A 13,120-nucleotide genomic window follows, 5' to 3' on the forward strand; every position below is an offset into this window, starting at 1 on the left:
AATTATGTACATGCCAATGAATAACTTGCAGCATTTTAAAAGTACTTATATTGTGCATTAGGATGTGTCTGTACTATCCCTGTGTCAAATTATTCCAAAACTGTTTTAGGATGAAATCTTTCATCTCCTTTTGAATTCAGGAGGTGACACATGATCTGTCCAATGCAATTGCTCAGTCCAAGAAATGGAACAACAGCACTTTCACCCAAGAGATGACAAGTTTGTTTCCTGAATAATAAATAAGATGGAATATTTTTTAGGGGAAGATTAAATCCACCTAGATTTGAACCCTAGACAACATAAATTGGTGTCTGGCTATCAGTTACAGCACACCCCACCTGAGGTGGGTGTGGTAGAAGGGGAAGCTATGAAGGAAGGTGGAATCACATCAGGAATTTTCATGGAAGGCCAGCTGGCAGCTTGGCTTCATAGAAATACCATAAACCAGATATAGAAAAATCCCGAGGACTAACCAACAATATAAAACAAATGTGAAAACAACTATTAAATGTATACTTATTATAAAAGTTTCCCTTGAAAATGAATTTTCAACTATATTGGTAGTGTTCCAGGGTTCAGATGAAGCTTTGACAGAAAACTGTGACCTCATGTCCTTGCATTTTGAATTTAAGGACCAGGTGACGAAGCTCAGGATGCTCTTGTTCGTGGTTTTTTTTTTTTTTTAAGAATGGTAAAAAATCCCCTTGGATGAGGAGCAGGATATATTCAATTCCTAGCGCTCAAAACTCGGAGCGGCGTTTCCAGTGTTTTTTTCTTTGTCACTGACAGCTCTAGGAGTGAATGCAATCCATTGTTGTGTCGCTTTCCTGTCCCTTTTCCCTGCCCGTGCACCGCAGACAGCTCTCCACTAGCGGTCTCTGCAGCCTTGCTGCATCCGCCGCGTCCCAAATCCTCCCTCGGCAAACCCAGCAGCGCTGGAGGAGGACGCGCAGCCATGAAATATCCTCAGGGATGCGAGAACACACGTGTGTGCCCTGAAAATACGGAGCGAAGTCAGGAAAATGTCCTGCCAGCCTGTTTCTCCTGGTGCAGAACGGGAAGATGTGAAGTTTCTCCGCCTCTCGCGTTTTGAAGTGGGCCGCTCCTGTTTTATCGAATGTGCAAAAATTGGTGCGGTAAATTTGCTCAGACCGAAAGTCTGAGTTCAGAGCAGCTCATTTTAATTTGAGGATTCAGAAGTGGGACTGTGGCGCCGTTAAACACGTATTTGGGACTCAGTGAGTGTTGGTTAATACTTCTGAAAGCTCAGGCACAGCAGAGAAAGGCAGTGATGGGTCCTTTATATTTTTACAATTACTGGAAACATCAGGAAAGACCCGAGACTGATTCTGTCCCTTTACTGCAGCCGTGCTGATGGCTTCGGTGAGGCGATCAGAGTTACTTTTGAGTAACTCTGCCCACCACATCTCTCCCCTTACCTTTCCATGAGGAGGTACCGGTGTGACTATTGAAGTTCAGCTCGCAAACACTGCCCCCATTTTTCTCCCTCTGTGCTAAACGTCGAACAGTCGGGCAGTTTGCATTCGAATAAAGCCCTCTGGCTTGTTTTCCAAGCGCGGTTGGGCGCGATCGTGCCTCTCCTCCTCTCCACACCCTCCTTTCCCCCCGGACGCTCCGGCAGAAGTTGGGGCTCCCCCACTTGCTCCTCCCATGCGCTGTGGGGCTGGAGGCAGCTCTGACCCCTCCCAGGGAAGGGAGCTGGGCAGAGGCAGCCCAGGGCTCGCAGCACAGCCTGAGCTGGGACTTCATCCTGCCAAACCCCATCCCTCCTGCTCCAGCAGCCGGGACCTCGCCGGGCGGCTCCGCTGACCCCCGCGGGCACTGTCCTGTCCAGCTCTCCTCGCCAAAGGACGGAGATGGTGGCCACCTGCCTGCACCTGGCCGGATTTGTCTGCAGTTTCGTAGGCTGGATCGGGGTGGTTGTGGCCACGGCCACCAACGACTGGGTGGTGACCTGCGGCTACACCATCACCACCTGCAGGAAAATGGATGAGCTGGGATCCAAGGGGCTGTGGGCAGACTGTGTCATGGCAACGGGGCTCTATCACTGCAAGCCCCTCGTGGACATCCTCATCCTGCCAGGTGAGCGTGTCCCGTCCTCCCCTTCCCACCCCGAGGGAGGGTGGAAGCCTTGCCCAGAGCAGTGCAGGTGTTGCTGCTGCTGCTGCTGCTGCGGGAGGTGATGGTGAAGCTCCTTCAGCTTCATCAGCACCGGAGATGGTCCATTAAGTGCACTAAAGAAGGTGAATGATAGCTCTTAACGTGATCCTTATTGATTTACACCTGGTTTGAATCGTACCCAGGTCTCGTGTTTTCTGTGGCTACTAAAATCCGGTTAATGTTTAATCACTGCTCTTAGTAAAACCTCTCTGCTCCTTTCACGTCTTGTCTCTGGCTTGCACTGCAAAACATGCAGAGCACACTGACGTGTAATAGGGCATTTCAAGGCGATGGTGAACTATTACAAATGTTAAGGTTTGATTCCTTAAAGTAATTTGGAGCATAATGAATCTTCCAGCATCTATTATTAATGCTGCTATGGCTTTTAATCTCCCAGAAGATCATCATTAATCTTGATGGTCTTGTGCTTCCCACAGATACTGAGGCCAGACAGAACTTTTTGCACAGCAAACTGATGCAACTATACTTAACCTGATATTTTTTAACGATATAGTAGCTTTCATCTGGTTTACTGCAAAGCAAAAATTAAGCAAGGTGTTTAATCAGCATTAATACACCTTTTGAGCTAATTAAACCTGCCAAAATCTTGTGAGGTTTGGTCCCTGTAAGTTTAGTTTGTGAGCTTGCCAGTTTCAATCACTGTTCACTCTGTAGCGCTTCATTCTGCTGTGTTTTAGATTGCAACTCCTCTACCACGTCAAAGGTGCCTCTCTCAAATCTGAGAGGGCAGAAATGACCATTCCTTGTCATTTTCTTTCATGTTTCCTTATTTACTTCTTTGAATCGTTATGAAAATAATTTTACAAGAGGTTAAAAAGATAATTCCTGAATTCCCCTCCGTTAGAGAGCTCGGTCTGTGTCACACAGTGCGTAGCAATGTTGAGTCTCTCATTCTCCCTTCCTCTGTGTGTGCTTACTTTTATTTTAGTAAGTTTGCTTTCCTTATTGGTACTGCTGTTAAATCTGGTCCAGCAGAGAAGACAGAGGAAGGTTTTGCCCCAAAGAAACATTAGTGAATGCAACTTAAAGAAGTGAACAGGTCTTGCAGTAGCAGAGAGCAAAGCTCCCCTCAAGCAGAAGCAAATCACAAACCAAGATGTTTCTGCTTGTAGCCTGTTTGATACCCACATCTCGGCATGAGAGGGAAATTTATCTTGGTGTGCCCAATAGCTGAAATATATTCAGAGCCTGTCTGAGTCAAGTCTTTAAAATGAGTTGTTTGTGTTTTCATTTACTTGGGATTGATTGCACAGAATCCACACTGGGTACAGCCATCTCCTTTGTTTCGGGTCTCCTCTTATGCCCTGAACTCCTCAGGGAAATTTTTTTTTTAAAGTTCCCTCTTGAAAAAAATCAAGGAAATGTTCAATACACACAGTGTCTGCATTTCCAGGAGCAGTAAAATTCCTGGTGTTGTACCTGTGTGTCAGTGGGATGTGCTCGAGGCCCCTCGTTGCTGCTGGTGGTTGAAGCATCTTGAATTTCCATGTCTGCATCTGACAGCTTACAAGAGGGGACAGAGAGCCAGCACATTCACTGTGCTGAGACTGTCCTGAAAACTGGGCACCAGGCACTGAGGCAAATCTGACATCTGTCCTTTTCCTTTTGTGTGCTAGGAATGACCTGGTATTATTTACTTACATGCAATTTTTGTATAGTATATATACACTACATATAAAAAATATATATTATAAAATTCAGATATAAATATTGTATATGAATATTTTTAAAATCATCTCTTATGATACATAGATCCTCTCAGAGTGGCAGAAATGTCGTGGTCCTGCCCAGCACCCCGACTGCCCCTGGTCCCTGTTTTTCCTGGACAGATAGGAGAGGAATGGGACTGATGAAGTGCCAGAGGATCCTGTGATATCCATGGGGATCCAGAGGAATAATGTGGCCTTTGGTCATGGCAGCTCAAACAGCTCTGCAGGGTACAGTCTTCCCTAAGGAAGGGCTGTGCCAGTACTCAGCTCAAGCCATGGATCCCTCTGCGACCCCACAGCCAGGCTGAGCTCCTGCGGTGCAGTGCTGAGATGTGGCTGCGGGTGAGGAGTGTCCCTCCTCCTCATCCTCATCCTCCTCTTCCTCCTCCTCCTCCCGGTCAGCAGAGCTCATTGCCTCGGGGCAGCTGCTGGCAGCATCCCATGGACCTGCGGTGTCAGTAGCGGGTCTTCAGCTACTCAGCCCTCTGAACGATGGGAGTGTCTTCGAGGCTTTAAATTACTGTTGATTTCAAAGGTTTTAAATTCTTGTCCTTTAATCAAACTCTCGCTATGAAAAGACATAGGGAAACGACTCCTTCCTGGAGAAAATTTCTCCCGCTTTCCCTTCCCGTATATTCCAGCTCCGTGGTTTCCCAGCGTCTCTCTGGGCAGAGCGCGTGTTTTCCGGGCAGTGCTGTTTGTTTGTTGGAAAACCGTGAGCCTGCACACCCCGTGTCCGCTGCACGGCAGCCTCCCTGCCTCACGCCTGGTGGAGGTTTAATGTTTACCCAGGGATCAACCCATTTCCCGTGCAACTCTTGTGTTCTAACCCAACAGGAGCTTTCGTCCTTTTCTTGTGCCGAGCAATAAAACCCTCACCTCTTGCCTCGCCCACAGGGTACGTCCAAGCGTGTCGAGCGCTGATGATCGCCGCCTCCGTCCTGGGCCTTCCCGCCATCTTCCTGCTGATAACGGTCCTGCCCTGCATCCGGATGGGCCACGAGCCCGGGGCAGCCAAGTACCGGCGTTCCCAGCTGGGAGGGATCCTCATCATCCTCCTGGGTAAGGCACCTGGCCCCTTGGAGGGCCGGAGCCCGTGCCCTGCTCCCGCACGGCGCGGGCTGGTTGAGCGCCTTCTCCTGGAAGGGTTTGTGCAGGCTGGGCCGGGCCGGAGCTCTCCAGCGTTGCTGCGGCCTGTGCGTGGACAGAAGGCACGGACAGGAGTGGGAGGACAAGGACAGGAGACAGAGGGAGGGCGGTGAATCCCTCTGTCATCCCTTGTGGTGTCCTCAGGCACGGCTTCTCTTGGAAGAGGCCGTCTCACGCAGGCTGTGCCTCCAGGCATGGATTGTGCTGGTTCGCTGTGGAAGTGATTTTTGGGAAAGGGTCTAAACTTCCAAGCTTCTTATAGGAAAGAGCCCCCAGATTTTCCCTGGACATCCAGGGAAAGCAAGCTGAGGCATGTGGGAAGGGAAGCCCCGACTGGATGGGGCTGCTCCTGTGGTAACCACAGGGGAAGGAGCATGGAGGTGGCCCAGACATGGGCAGAGGGATGGCACTGGCACGGGAAGAGGACTGGCACACCCTCCCTCTGTGCCTCCCAACCCCCTCTGGCCAGCCTCCCCTCGGCCTCCGAGCTCCCCTGGGAATTTCTTCCCGTCCTTGGTGCTTGTGGAGGAGATTGTTTTGAGCAGCACAGACTGTGGAGCTCATTGTCCCCCATGCAACACCTGCATGTTCTTGAGGCCTCGTCATCTCAGCAACAGCCTGCGGGGCCTTGTTTTCACCCGTCCGTGGCAGAGGAGGAGGGGAGAGGCAAAGTGGCCTCTTTGTGTGGCTCTGCTGCTCGCTGGCAGCCAGCACTGACATCATGCCCGTCTTCTTTCTTCTTCTTCTTCTTCTTCTTTTTTTTCAAGTGGGCATTGAATATAGCTGCACACTCAGAAGGGGTGTCCTCTGGATGCTCCTTCCACGCCAGGGGTCCCTCCTCTGTCACCTTGTGGTTAGCACAAGTGCGTATGTCCCAAATCTGAAGGGTTGAGTCCAAGGGGCCCTGCTGGAGTTTAAGAGCACAGCTGGAATTCCTAACGTCAGCTTTATAGGGCCTGTCTAGGATATCCCAGTCATGAACAGCCATGTTGGAATGTGATCTTCATCCCTGCCCTGGAACCTTGAGTCATGTATTTGGGCTTGGGGAAGGGAAAGAAAAAGTGGAGGTTTTCTGCCTGTGAATGAAATTTTAGTGTTGGAGGAGTCTGCTCTGATTTGCTTTGCCCAGGACAGGAGTCTGGGATTTGCCTTGCCCAGGATGGGAAGGCCCAGCAGAGCTGCACTTTGCCACAAAAGCCACAAGATTTTGGTTCCAGTCAAGGAGAGCTATGCTGCAAGTCAGCCCTGCTCGAGTGGCTGCAGATATGGACTGTCCCTAAAAATCTCAGAGGGCAAGAGGATGACAGGCCCGGCTCATGTCTGACGAACTGGCAGGGCTGGGTATCACTGTATTAGAACAAACAAAACCCTCTATGCTGCGGTGTCCCACCAGGGTTTGGCGTCTGGTGTGCCACTATGCCATCCCAGACATGCTGCAGTGGGACACCAGGGAGGAGAACAGGTGTGAGGGCATGATGGGGAGTTGTGGTGCTCCATGAACTGGGCTCCCCTCTGCCTCAGAACATGGTTTTCCAACGAGGTAGATCCTGTGAGGAAAGGAAATGTGAGAGATCACATCTCTCACGTTTGTATCACGGAGACATTGGCAGACGAATGCCCTTTGGGTCAGATTTGGATCAGATCTCATTGATTTTCACCCCTGTAGCTCTGAAGTACCTACAGGTGAATGATTTACTGGTGTCACTGATGGCCCTGAATGATCTAGGCTGGGATCAGCAGCCTGGTCACAATGTTTTAGCCACAATTACAATAATGCTCTTTCTGTCAGACCACAAATGAAGAATAAATAAACTTCTTTTGCTCCTAGGTTGCCTTTAAAAAAAAAAAAAAGAATGAGCAAACCAACACACATTTACATTTACATTTACGAAGCCCATTTTTTTTCCAGGCTCCTCTGTAAGACAGTCCCTTTGGAAGAAGAATAATGTACAGAGTTTAGGGCTTTGACATTATTTAAGCTGATTAATGATCTGTTAGTTGCAAGATGAGGTGTCACTCTTCCAGAGCCTTTAACAAGCATGGATCAGGCCCTGAAAGATACAACACTGAGTTAAAATCCATTATATTCTAGAAGTAACATGCCCTGCACTGTTTTTATTCATCCTCTGGCCACTGAACTCTCACTCATGGTTTCCACAACCTCACAGGCTCCAGACTTTTCCTCTTAGGGGAGAGCAACACCCAGAGCTCTGGTTAAACGAGAATGGCCCCCCAAACACTCCCTAATGCAGCAGAAACGGGGAGTGGGGATGCAAACAGCGGAGCTGGCCCCATGGCAAACTTCACTTGCTGCTCAGGGAAGGCATGGCAGTTTGTCACCGAAATTTGTTATAAGGGAAAACAGGGATTGAAACGCAGCACGCAGCCAAAAAAATTTTTTTTAAAAAAAAAGTATATATAAAAAGCTGAAAAATTGCCAGGAAAAACAATGGGCTCAGATATTCCATTGATTTTTCTGTCCACTGATAATCACAGGAGTGCAACCTGTGTGCACGCCCTGCTATTCTGCTGCTGATGTGTTTATGGCTTTGCCTGATCCTATCTGCCCGAGAGAATTGATTTATGGCCGAAAACAACCGTCAGCAGAGGTTTGCTCTGAGCTGGTGTAAAAATATTTCACACCTTGGTGTTGATGGAAAAACCCTGGCCCAGCCTGTGTTGTTGATATTAATTTGGAGGACCCCTTGCTGGTAACCAAGGGGGCATTTTCCCAATGGAGGAGAAGGACTCAGACACTGGAAAATAGATGAGATATGTCAGTGGGAATTGCTACTACAAAATAAGCCATTGTGTACTAAATAAATGATGTTAATGAGTTTTTTTTTGAAGACTGCATGAGGTTTACTTGTAAAACCATAGAGAGCAAGATAAAAAGATTGCCTTGAACACGGGAAAAAAAGGTATCTATTTTTTTCAACTAAATGGCTTTGAAAGAGAAATCCGTGTGACTTTGAGTCAGCAATTCAGAATAGTTAAATTTAGATGTGAAAGAAAAGTATTCTTTCTTCTGCAGAAAGCCTTTAACTTACTGTTAAGGAATTTGGCAGGGACTCACTGTCCCTTGAGTTAGAACAATCCTGTTCCCTCTCCCCCAGCTCCCCAAGCACCTTCTGTGCTCCTTGTCTCTGTCACGTCCTTCTGACTCCAACACGTCTCTTATGTTGAGTATTAAGGGTTTTAGCTCAGCAGACTGAGCTACTGCAAATCCACAGTTAAAAAAAAGACTTTGAAACACTGGGAGCTGGGGTGTATCCCTGTGGATTCACAGCAATCTGATGGAGCAAGGACGTTCATGCCCTGCGCTGCTGAGACAATGTTTTAGTGGCTTTTACAAGACTGCCTACTCCAGCTGCTAAAAGCAGGCAGGATTTCCACATATGTGCCACTAAACAGGGCTATTTTCCCAACTAAATTGGTTGCTCTGATAGAAAACGTTCCCTCTCTTCGCAGACTTTCTTTTATTTCTCTGCTAGACTACATTGGCTACAGCAGCTCCTACTGTCTGAAGATTTCTTGTTTAGAGAGGTGCAAAGGGTGTCTCGACATTAGCACAAGAGAAGGGATAACAACTTCTATCTACGCTTCTTTTCCATGTAGGCAGCCATTTTCGAACCTGAAACTTGCCTGAAAAGTCCTTTTCCAATCTCTTTGGGTCTCTTGTCAAACCACCTTTTTTTTTTTCCCAGCCTTTCCCTGTGGTACAACCAGAATAAAATTTGAGCCCACGGAGAGATATTGCAATTGCTGACCGTCTTTTTCCCATCTCCTCGAAGGGTTTACAGCCCACCCTAATCTATGCAGAGGGATGAAACCCAGTCCTGTTCCAGGGCATTCCTCTTGCTCAGCAACAGGGTCACTGGTGACTGACGGCAGCTGGTGGCCTCCGAGGACAGAGAGGTCAAGTGAACCCATGCAAAGTGCTTGGCTTGTGTTTCACGGCTTTCTGCTATTGTCAGCATTAAAATAAGGTGGTTTTACATGTCGTGGAGCCACATGCACAAGAGATGCCATTGTGTGGGCATCCCTGAGAGCTCTTCTCACCCCACTGCAAGTGTTTTCTTCGGTCCTGTCTTGTGGAGGGGGAGGGTCTGGAGAGATAAGGCTCTTATAGTCTATAGACAAATATATATATATATATTTACTGCTGACAGAGAAAGAAAAGATGATTGTGTTTTTTCGGACAACAAAGCGGCTTTGTTCCGGGGCCCATTAGAATGCTTTGTGGATTCCCAACTGATCCATTTTCGTTTGAAAGGGTTGGAGGTTCACGAGCTGTTTGCAGGACCACTCCACACGCAGGAGAAATGCTCTTCTCCCCTCCCTGCCTTCTCCAGAATTCCTTCCAAAGCTGCGGGGCCCTTCCTTTGAGGAGGCCCAAAATTATTTCTGGCTTTATAAGCATCCTTCAAGTGTTCTTCTCTTTTCCATAAGAAAATATTTTCTCTCACAATAACTGCAGCTTTGGGGATGGGTTTTTTGCTGTACCGGCCAGGAGCTACGGTTTGTTCTCTGCTTTAACTAAACAATTTTATTTTTAATCTCACCCCTTTCTTTTTCCCTCTTGCAACCTTAACTTTCTGACACTGCCTCCAGATACCTTTTAACACGGTCGGTGGAAATCTGTAACGCTGCCACGGTCCTGTTATTGTTTTGCTCTGATTCTCTGATAGCCACAAGGATGGAGTCCTGCACAGCTTGTCCCAGAGGCAAGTAAATATTGACAGATTAATTCTTCTCAGATGTACAGGCCATCAAGGAGTATTGTTTTAGGACCTGCTCCTGGGAGGTGATTAACACCATCAACTCCCGTTGCCCTCGGTGGTTGTGGGGACTCTGTGGGGACTGTCTCCCTCGCATGTCACCTCACAGCACCACTGCAGCTGCCTCCTGGCTTTTTGTGGAAAAAAACCCTACAGAGTATCAAGTAAGATGTGAAGCCTGGAGTCATTTTTTGACCTGCTGTCGTCCTTAGATAGGATCCTGTTTTCCCTCCTGCAGACTCTTCAGGTCCCACTTTTATTCACTTCAGTAAATGTCTGGAGAGCCTCGCTGGGTTTGTCCCCGTGGTTTGATAGAAATTTTCCATGGGGAAGCACAATCTGTCTTCCGGAGCTCCAAGACATTTCCTTTTCCATGAAAAAACCCAACCATACCTAACTGCTCCTTATTTTGACCCTGCTCATTTTCTGCTCATGTTTCATAAACCCTACTCTGTGTTAGAGTGCTGGGATATTTTGGTGACGTTTATGTGACCACTCAATAGGGCCACTGCAATGATGAGGAGTGACATGGGCTGAGGACACAGCACGTGAGTCCATGTGGAAATAGGGATTTCAACCACTTCACACTGGTCCATGGATTTTATTCCCTCACCGATCCATACGGTTTTCATGGCCTTGCTTCGTATCTAATCTATTCCTAATTCTGCAGCTCTCCAGAACATCAGTTTCTCAACAGTTATCAGGGATAACTCTCATTTTTCCTTCTTAAAGATCTTTCTAGGGAACAAATCTGTTTCCCTTCTAATAAATATGTTATGCTGTGTCAGGTAGCAGTTGTTTTTCCCTCTTGTTGGTACCTGAGGGGGATGGCTGTTCTCTCTCCATCTCTCACTCCTGGGGCTCCCACGTTGCCTCCCGCTTGGAGATCTCACACCCAGCCCTGATGCCGCTGCTTCTGGGTCCCGCCACGGGACTGGAAGGGAGGAGGGATGGGTTTCCTCCCTGGCCCCAGGTGGGTGTGTCCTGTGGCAGGGGGACACTCTGGTGTGACTCCCTCCAGACTGAGTTTCTCTTTTATCTTCTTGTCCCGTCAGAGTCAGGATTCAATGCTCAAGAGACCGTGTTTTGTGTTCAGACTCAGATGTTTATTAATTCTTATCTATAGTGCAGTCTCACAAGCCGTGAGTTCTACCTAACAAAGTAGAAAATGGTTCTGTCTCTATCTCTCTACAAGGTCTTTTAAGGATGAATTGTCCAATTTTGAAATTGCACCTGAATTACTTTTACTTTTAACCCAATAACCAACCACTTGGGGCCCGCAATGCAGATTTTTCTATCCAATTACAAGATACCACCCAGAACCATGAAGAAGAAGGTAAAAAACAAGGACTAGCCTGTTGTCTTGATTTTTTAACCTTCTGATGTTTTCACACTTCTACTGAAGTTTCTCACAAATTGTAATATAAACAAAAAATACGGTTTTGTAAATACATTCCTTTCCAGAGGGAAGAACAAATTAATGGACTTCTGGTTTGACCAGTGGGGTTGAAGAGGTGTCAACCTCACCCCCCCAATTGCTGGTCAAAGCCCAAACAGCATTCAAACCCTGAACCCAAAATAAACCTTCTTTCGTTTTCTCACTCTCAACCTGATGGGTGAGTGTCCTTCTTTTCGTGTCGTCTAGCAACACTAGCCTAAGCCCTATAACCTCCATCTTGCTCTATGTATTTATTACTATATTCTAAAACCTTAAACTCTAAGCATGTGATATCAAATGCTTCTATTCAAACTGCACACCCAAAATCCCAGTGTTCTCACTCAATTTTGGAAGCCTTCTCCAAGGCCTCGGGTCAAACGCAGTGTTCTCTTGGGGATCAGCACAGAAAGTCTGAAATTCTCAGTGCCCAGGGTCCCTAACGCCCTTTGTCCCCTCTGTCCCCAGCCATGTGCGGCGTGGTGGCCACCATCTGGTTCCCGGTGTGCGCCCACCGCGAGACCACCATCATGAGCTTCGGCTACTCGCTGTACACGGGCTGGATCGGCTCTGCCCTCTGCCTCTTTGGTGGCTGTGTCATCGTCTGCTGCTCGGGGGACGCGCAGACCTTCGGGGAGAACCGCTTCTACTACGGCTCGGGTTCCAGCTCGCCCACCCACGCCAAGAGCGCCCACGTGTAGACGCCCCGCGGCCGCCGCCGGATGCTTTGGCTGGTGGGTTCACGTGGCCCTGGGTTTGCTGCGGCTGTCGGGCTCCCGGGGGGAGGTTTAGAAAAGCAGCACAAATGTCTGGTAGTTTGAAGCGTCGTTCTCCCCGTCTCTTCCCTCCCCTCCCCTCTTTCTCTAGAAAGACAGCTCCGGCCAGCCCTACCTCTTGGTCCTCACCAGTTTGTCCCTGCCGCCTGCCCCATCTTCTTTGGGGTTGTGTTGTGGGATTTTAGGGATTTTAGTTTATCTTCTAGCTCCCCTGATTAAAGGAGAGTTTAAAGCAATAAAAGAGAAATGAGAGAGACGCTTTCCCACTGTTAGGAGGACTCTGACAGCTTCTCCCCCATCCTCACTGTTTGATTTCCCCCACCCAAGGTCACGGCTCTGGCACGGCAGGGGAGAGAGGATAGGGAGAAAGGCTGTCCTCTCCTACCCGGCAAATGTTTCTCTTTTGGAACAAGAGGAGGGGATTTTTCTGCCTTTCTCTGTAAATACTTTTGTATGAGTCTGACCATTTTAGTAACAGTGTTTCCCCCACCCCCACAGTCATCAGTATGAAGGAAACCGAACCCAAAGGTCCTAATGACATGGTAGATAACAGTGCCTTTTTAAATAGTTATAAATGACTTTGGGGGCTCTAATCCCTGCCCTCTGGTTTAGTTTCTTTCTTTTTTTAATTTTCTTTTGTACAGATCAGTTACTAAAAAATGTATTTTTACATTTTTTTAAACTCCTTCTTTCTTCCTCTAAGTTTGTGTTCTGTCTTGCCTCGTTAAAGCAGCATATTTTAACATGCAGTATAATGTACCTGTTACAATACAATTCTGGTGAGTACTGATGATGCCTTTGTACTTTCAGTGAAATACTGTACAATAAATAACAGAGTACCTGCAACCCCTGGCTTCCTTTTTTTCCTTCCTTCCTGTGTGTTTCCATAGCCAGTTTTTCCATGACTGAGTTTTGCCAATGATTTTGAAGACTTTTTTTTTTTTTTTTTTAATAGCAGTTCAGGATGAAAAATTCTGCTCTGCTGTGGCATTAAATGAAAGATATTTAAAATACGAGTAATCTTCCTGCATGGGAGTGCCCATTATCTTTATCCTTTGGTTCTTTCAA

General features: G+C 47.5%; 1 protein-coding gene across 1 annotated transcript; it reads left to right on the forward strand.

The window, feature by feature from the left end:
* The first annotated feature begins 976 nt into the window (after nt 1-976).
* On the forward strand, nt 977-12,898 carry CLDN11 (claudin 11). The gene is made up of 3 exons (XM_066193722.1): nt 977-2,103; nt 4,809-4,973; nt 11,745-12,898. Exons 1-3 carry the CDS (start codon nt 1,878-1,880, stop codon nt 11,975-11,977), a joined length of 624 nt encoding a protein of 207 aa, XP_066049819.1. The 5' UTR covers nt 977-1,877; the 3' UTR covers nt 11,978-12,898.
* The last annotated feature ends 222 nt before the right edge of the window (nt 12,899-13,120 follow it).

This window comes from Chamaea fasciata, unplaced genomic scaffold, assembly GCF_029207755.1.
Source record: "Chamaea fasciata isolate MVZ Bird 193981 ecotype frontalis unplaced genomic scaffold, bChaFas1.0.hap1 SCAF_11, whole genome shotgun sequence".
NCBI lineage: Eukaryota > Metazoa > Chordata > Aves > Passeriformes > Sylviidae > Chamaea > Chamaea fasciata.

Bases quoted from the DNA above. Each gene is read 5' to 3' on its own strand.
- CLDN11 (XM_066193722.1), top strand. From the start codon at position 1,878: ATGGTGGCCACCTGCCTGCACCTGGCCGGATTTGTCTGCAGTTTCGTA. The intron at 2,104-4,808 runs GTGAGCGTGTCC...CCTCGCCCACAG, and splicing joins GGACATCCTCATCCTGCCAG to GGTACGTCCAAGCGTGTCGA. The intron at 4,974-11,744 runs GTAAGGCACCTG...CTCTGTCCCCAG, and splicing joins GATCCTCATCATCCTCCTGG to CCATGTGCGGCGTGGTGGCC.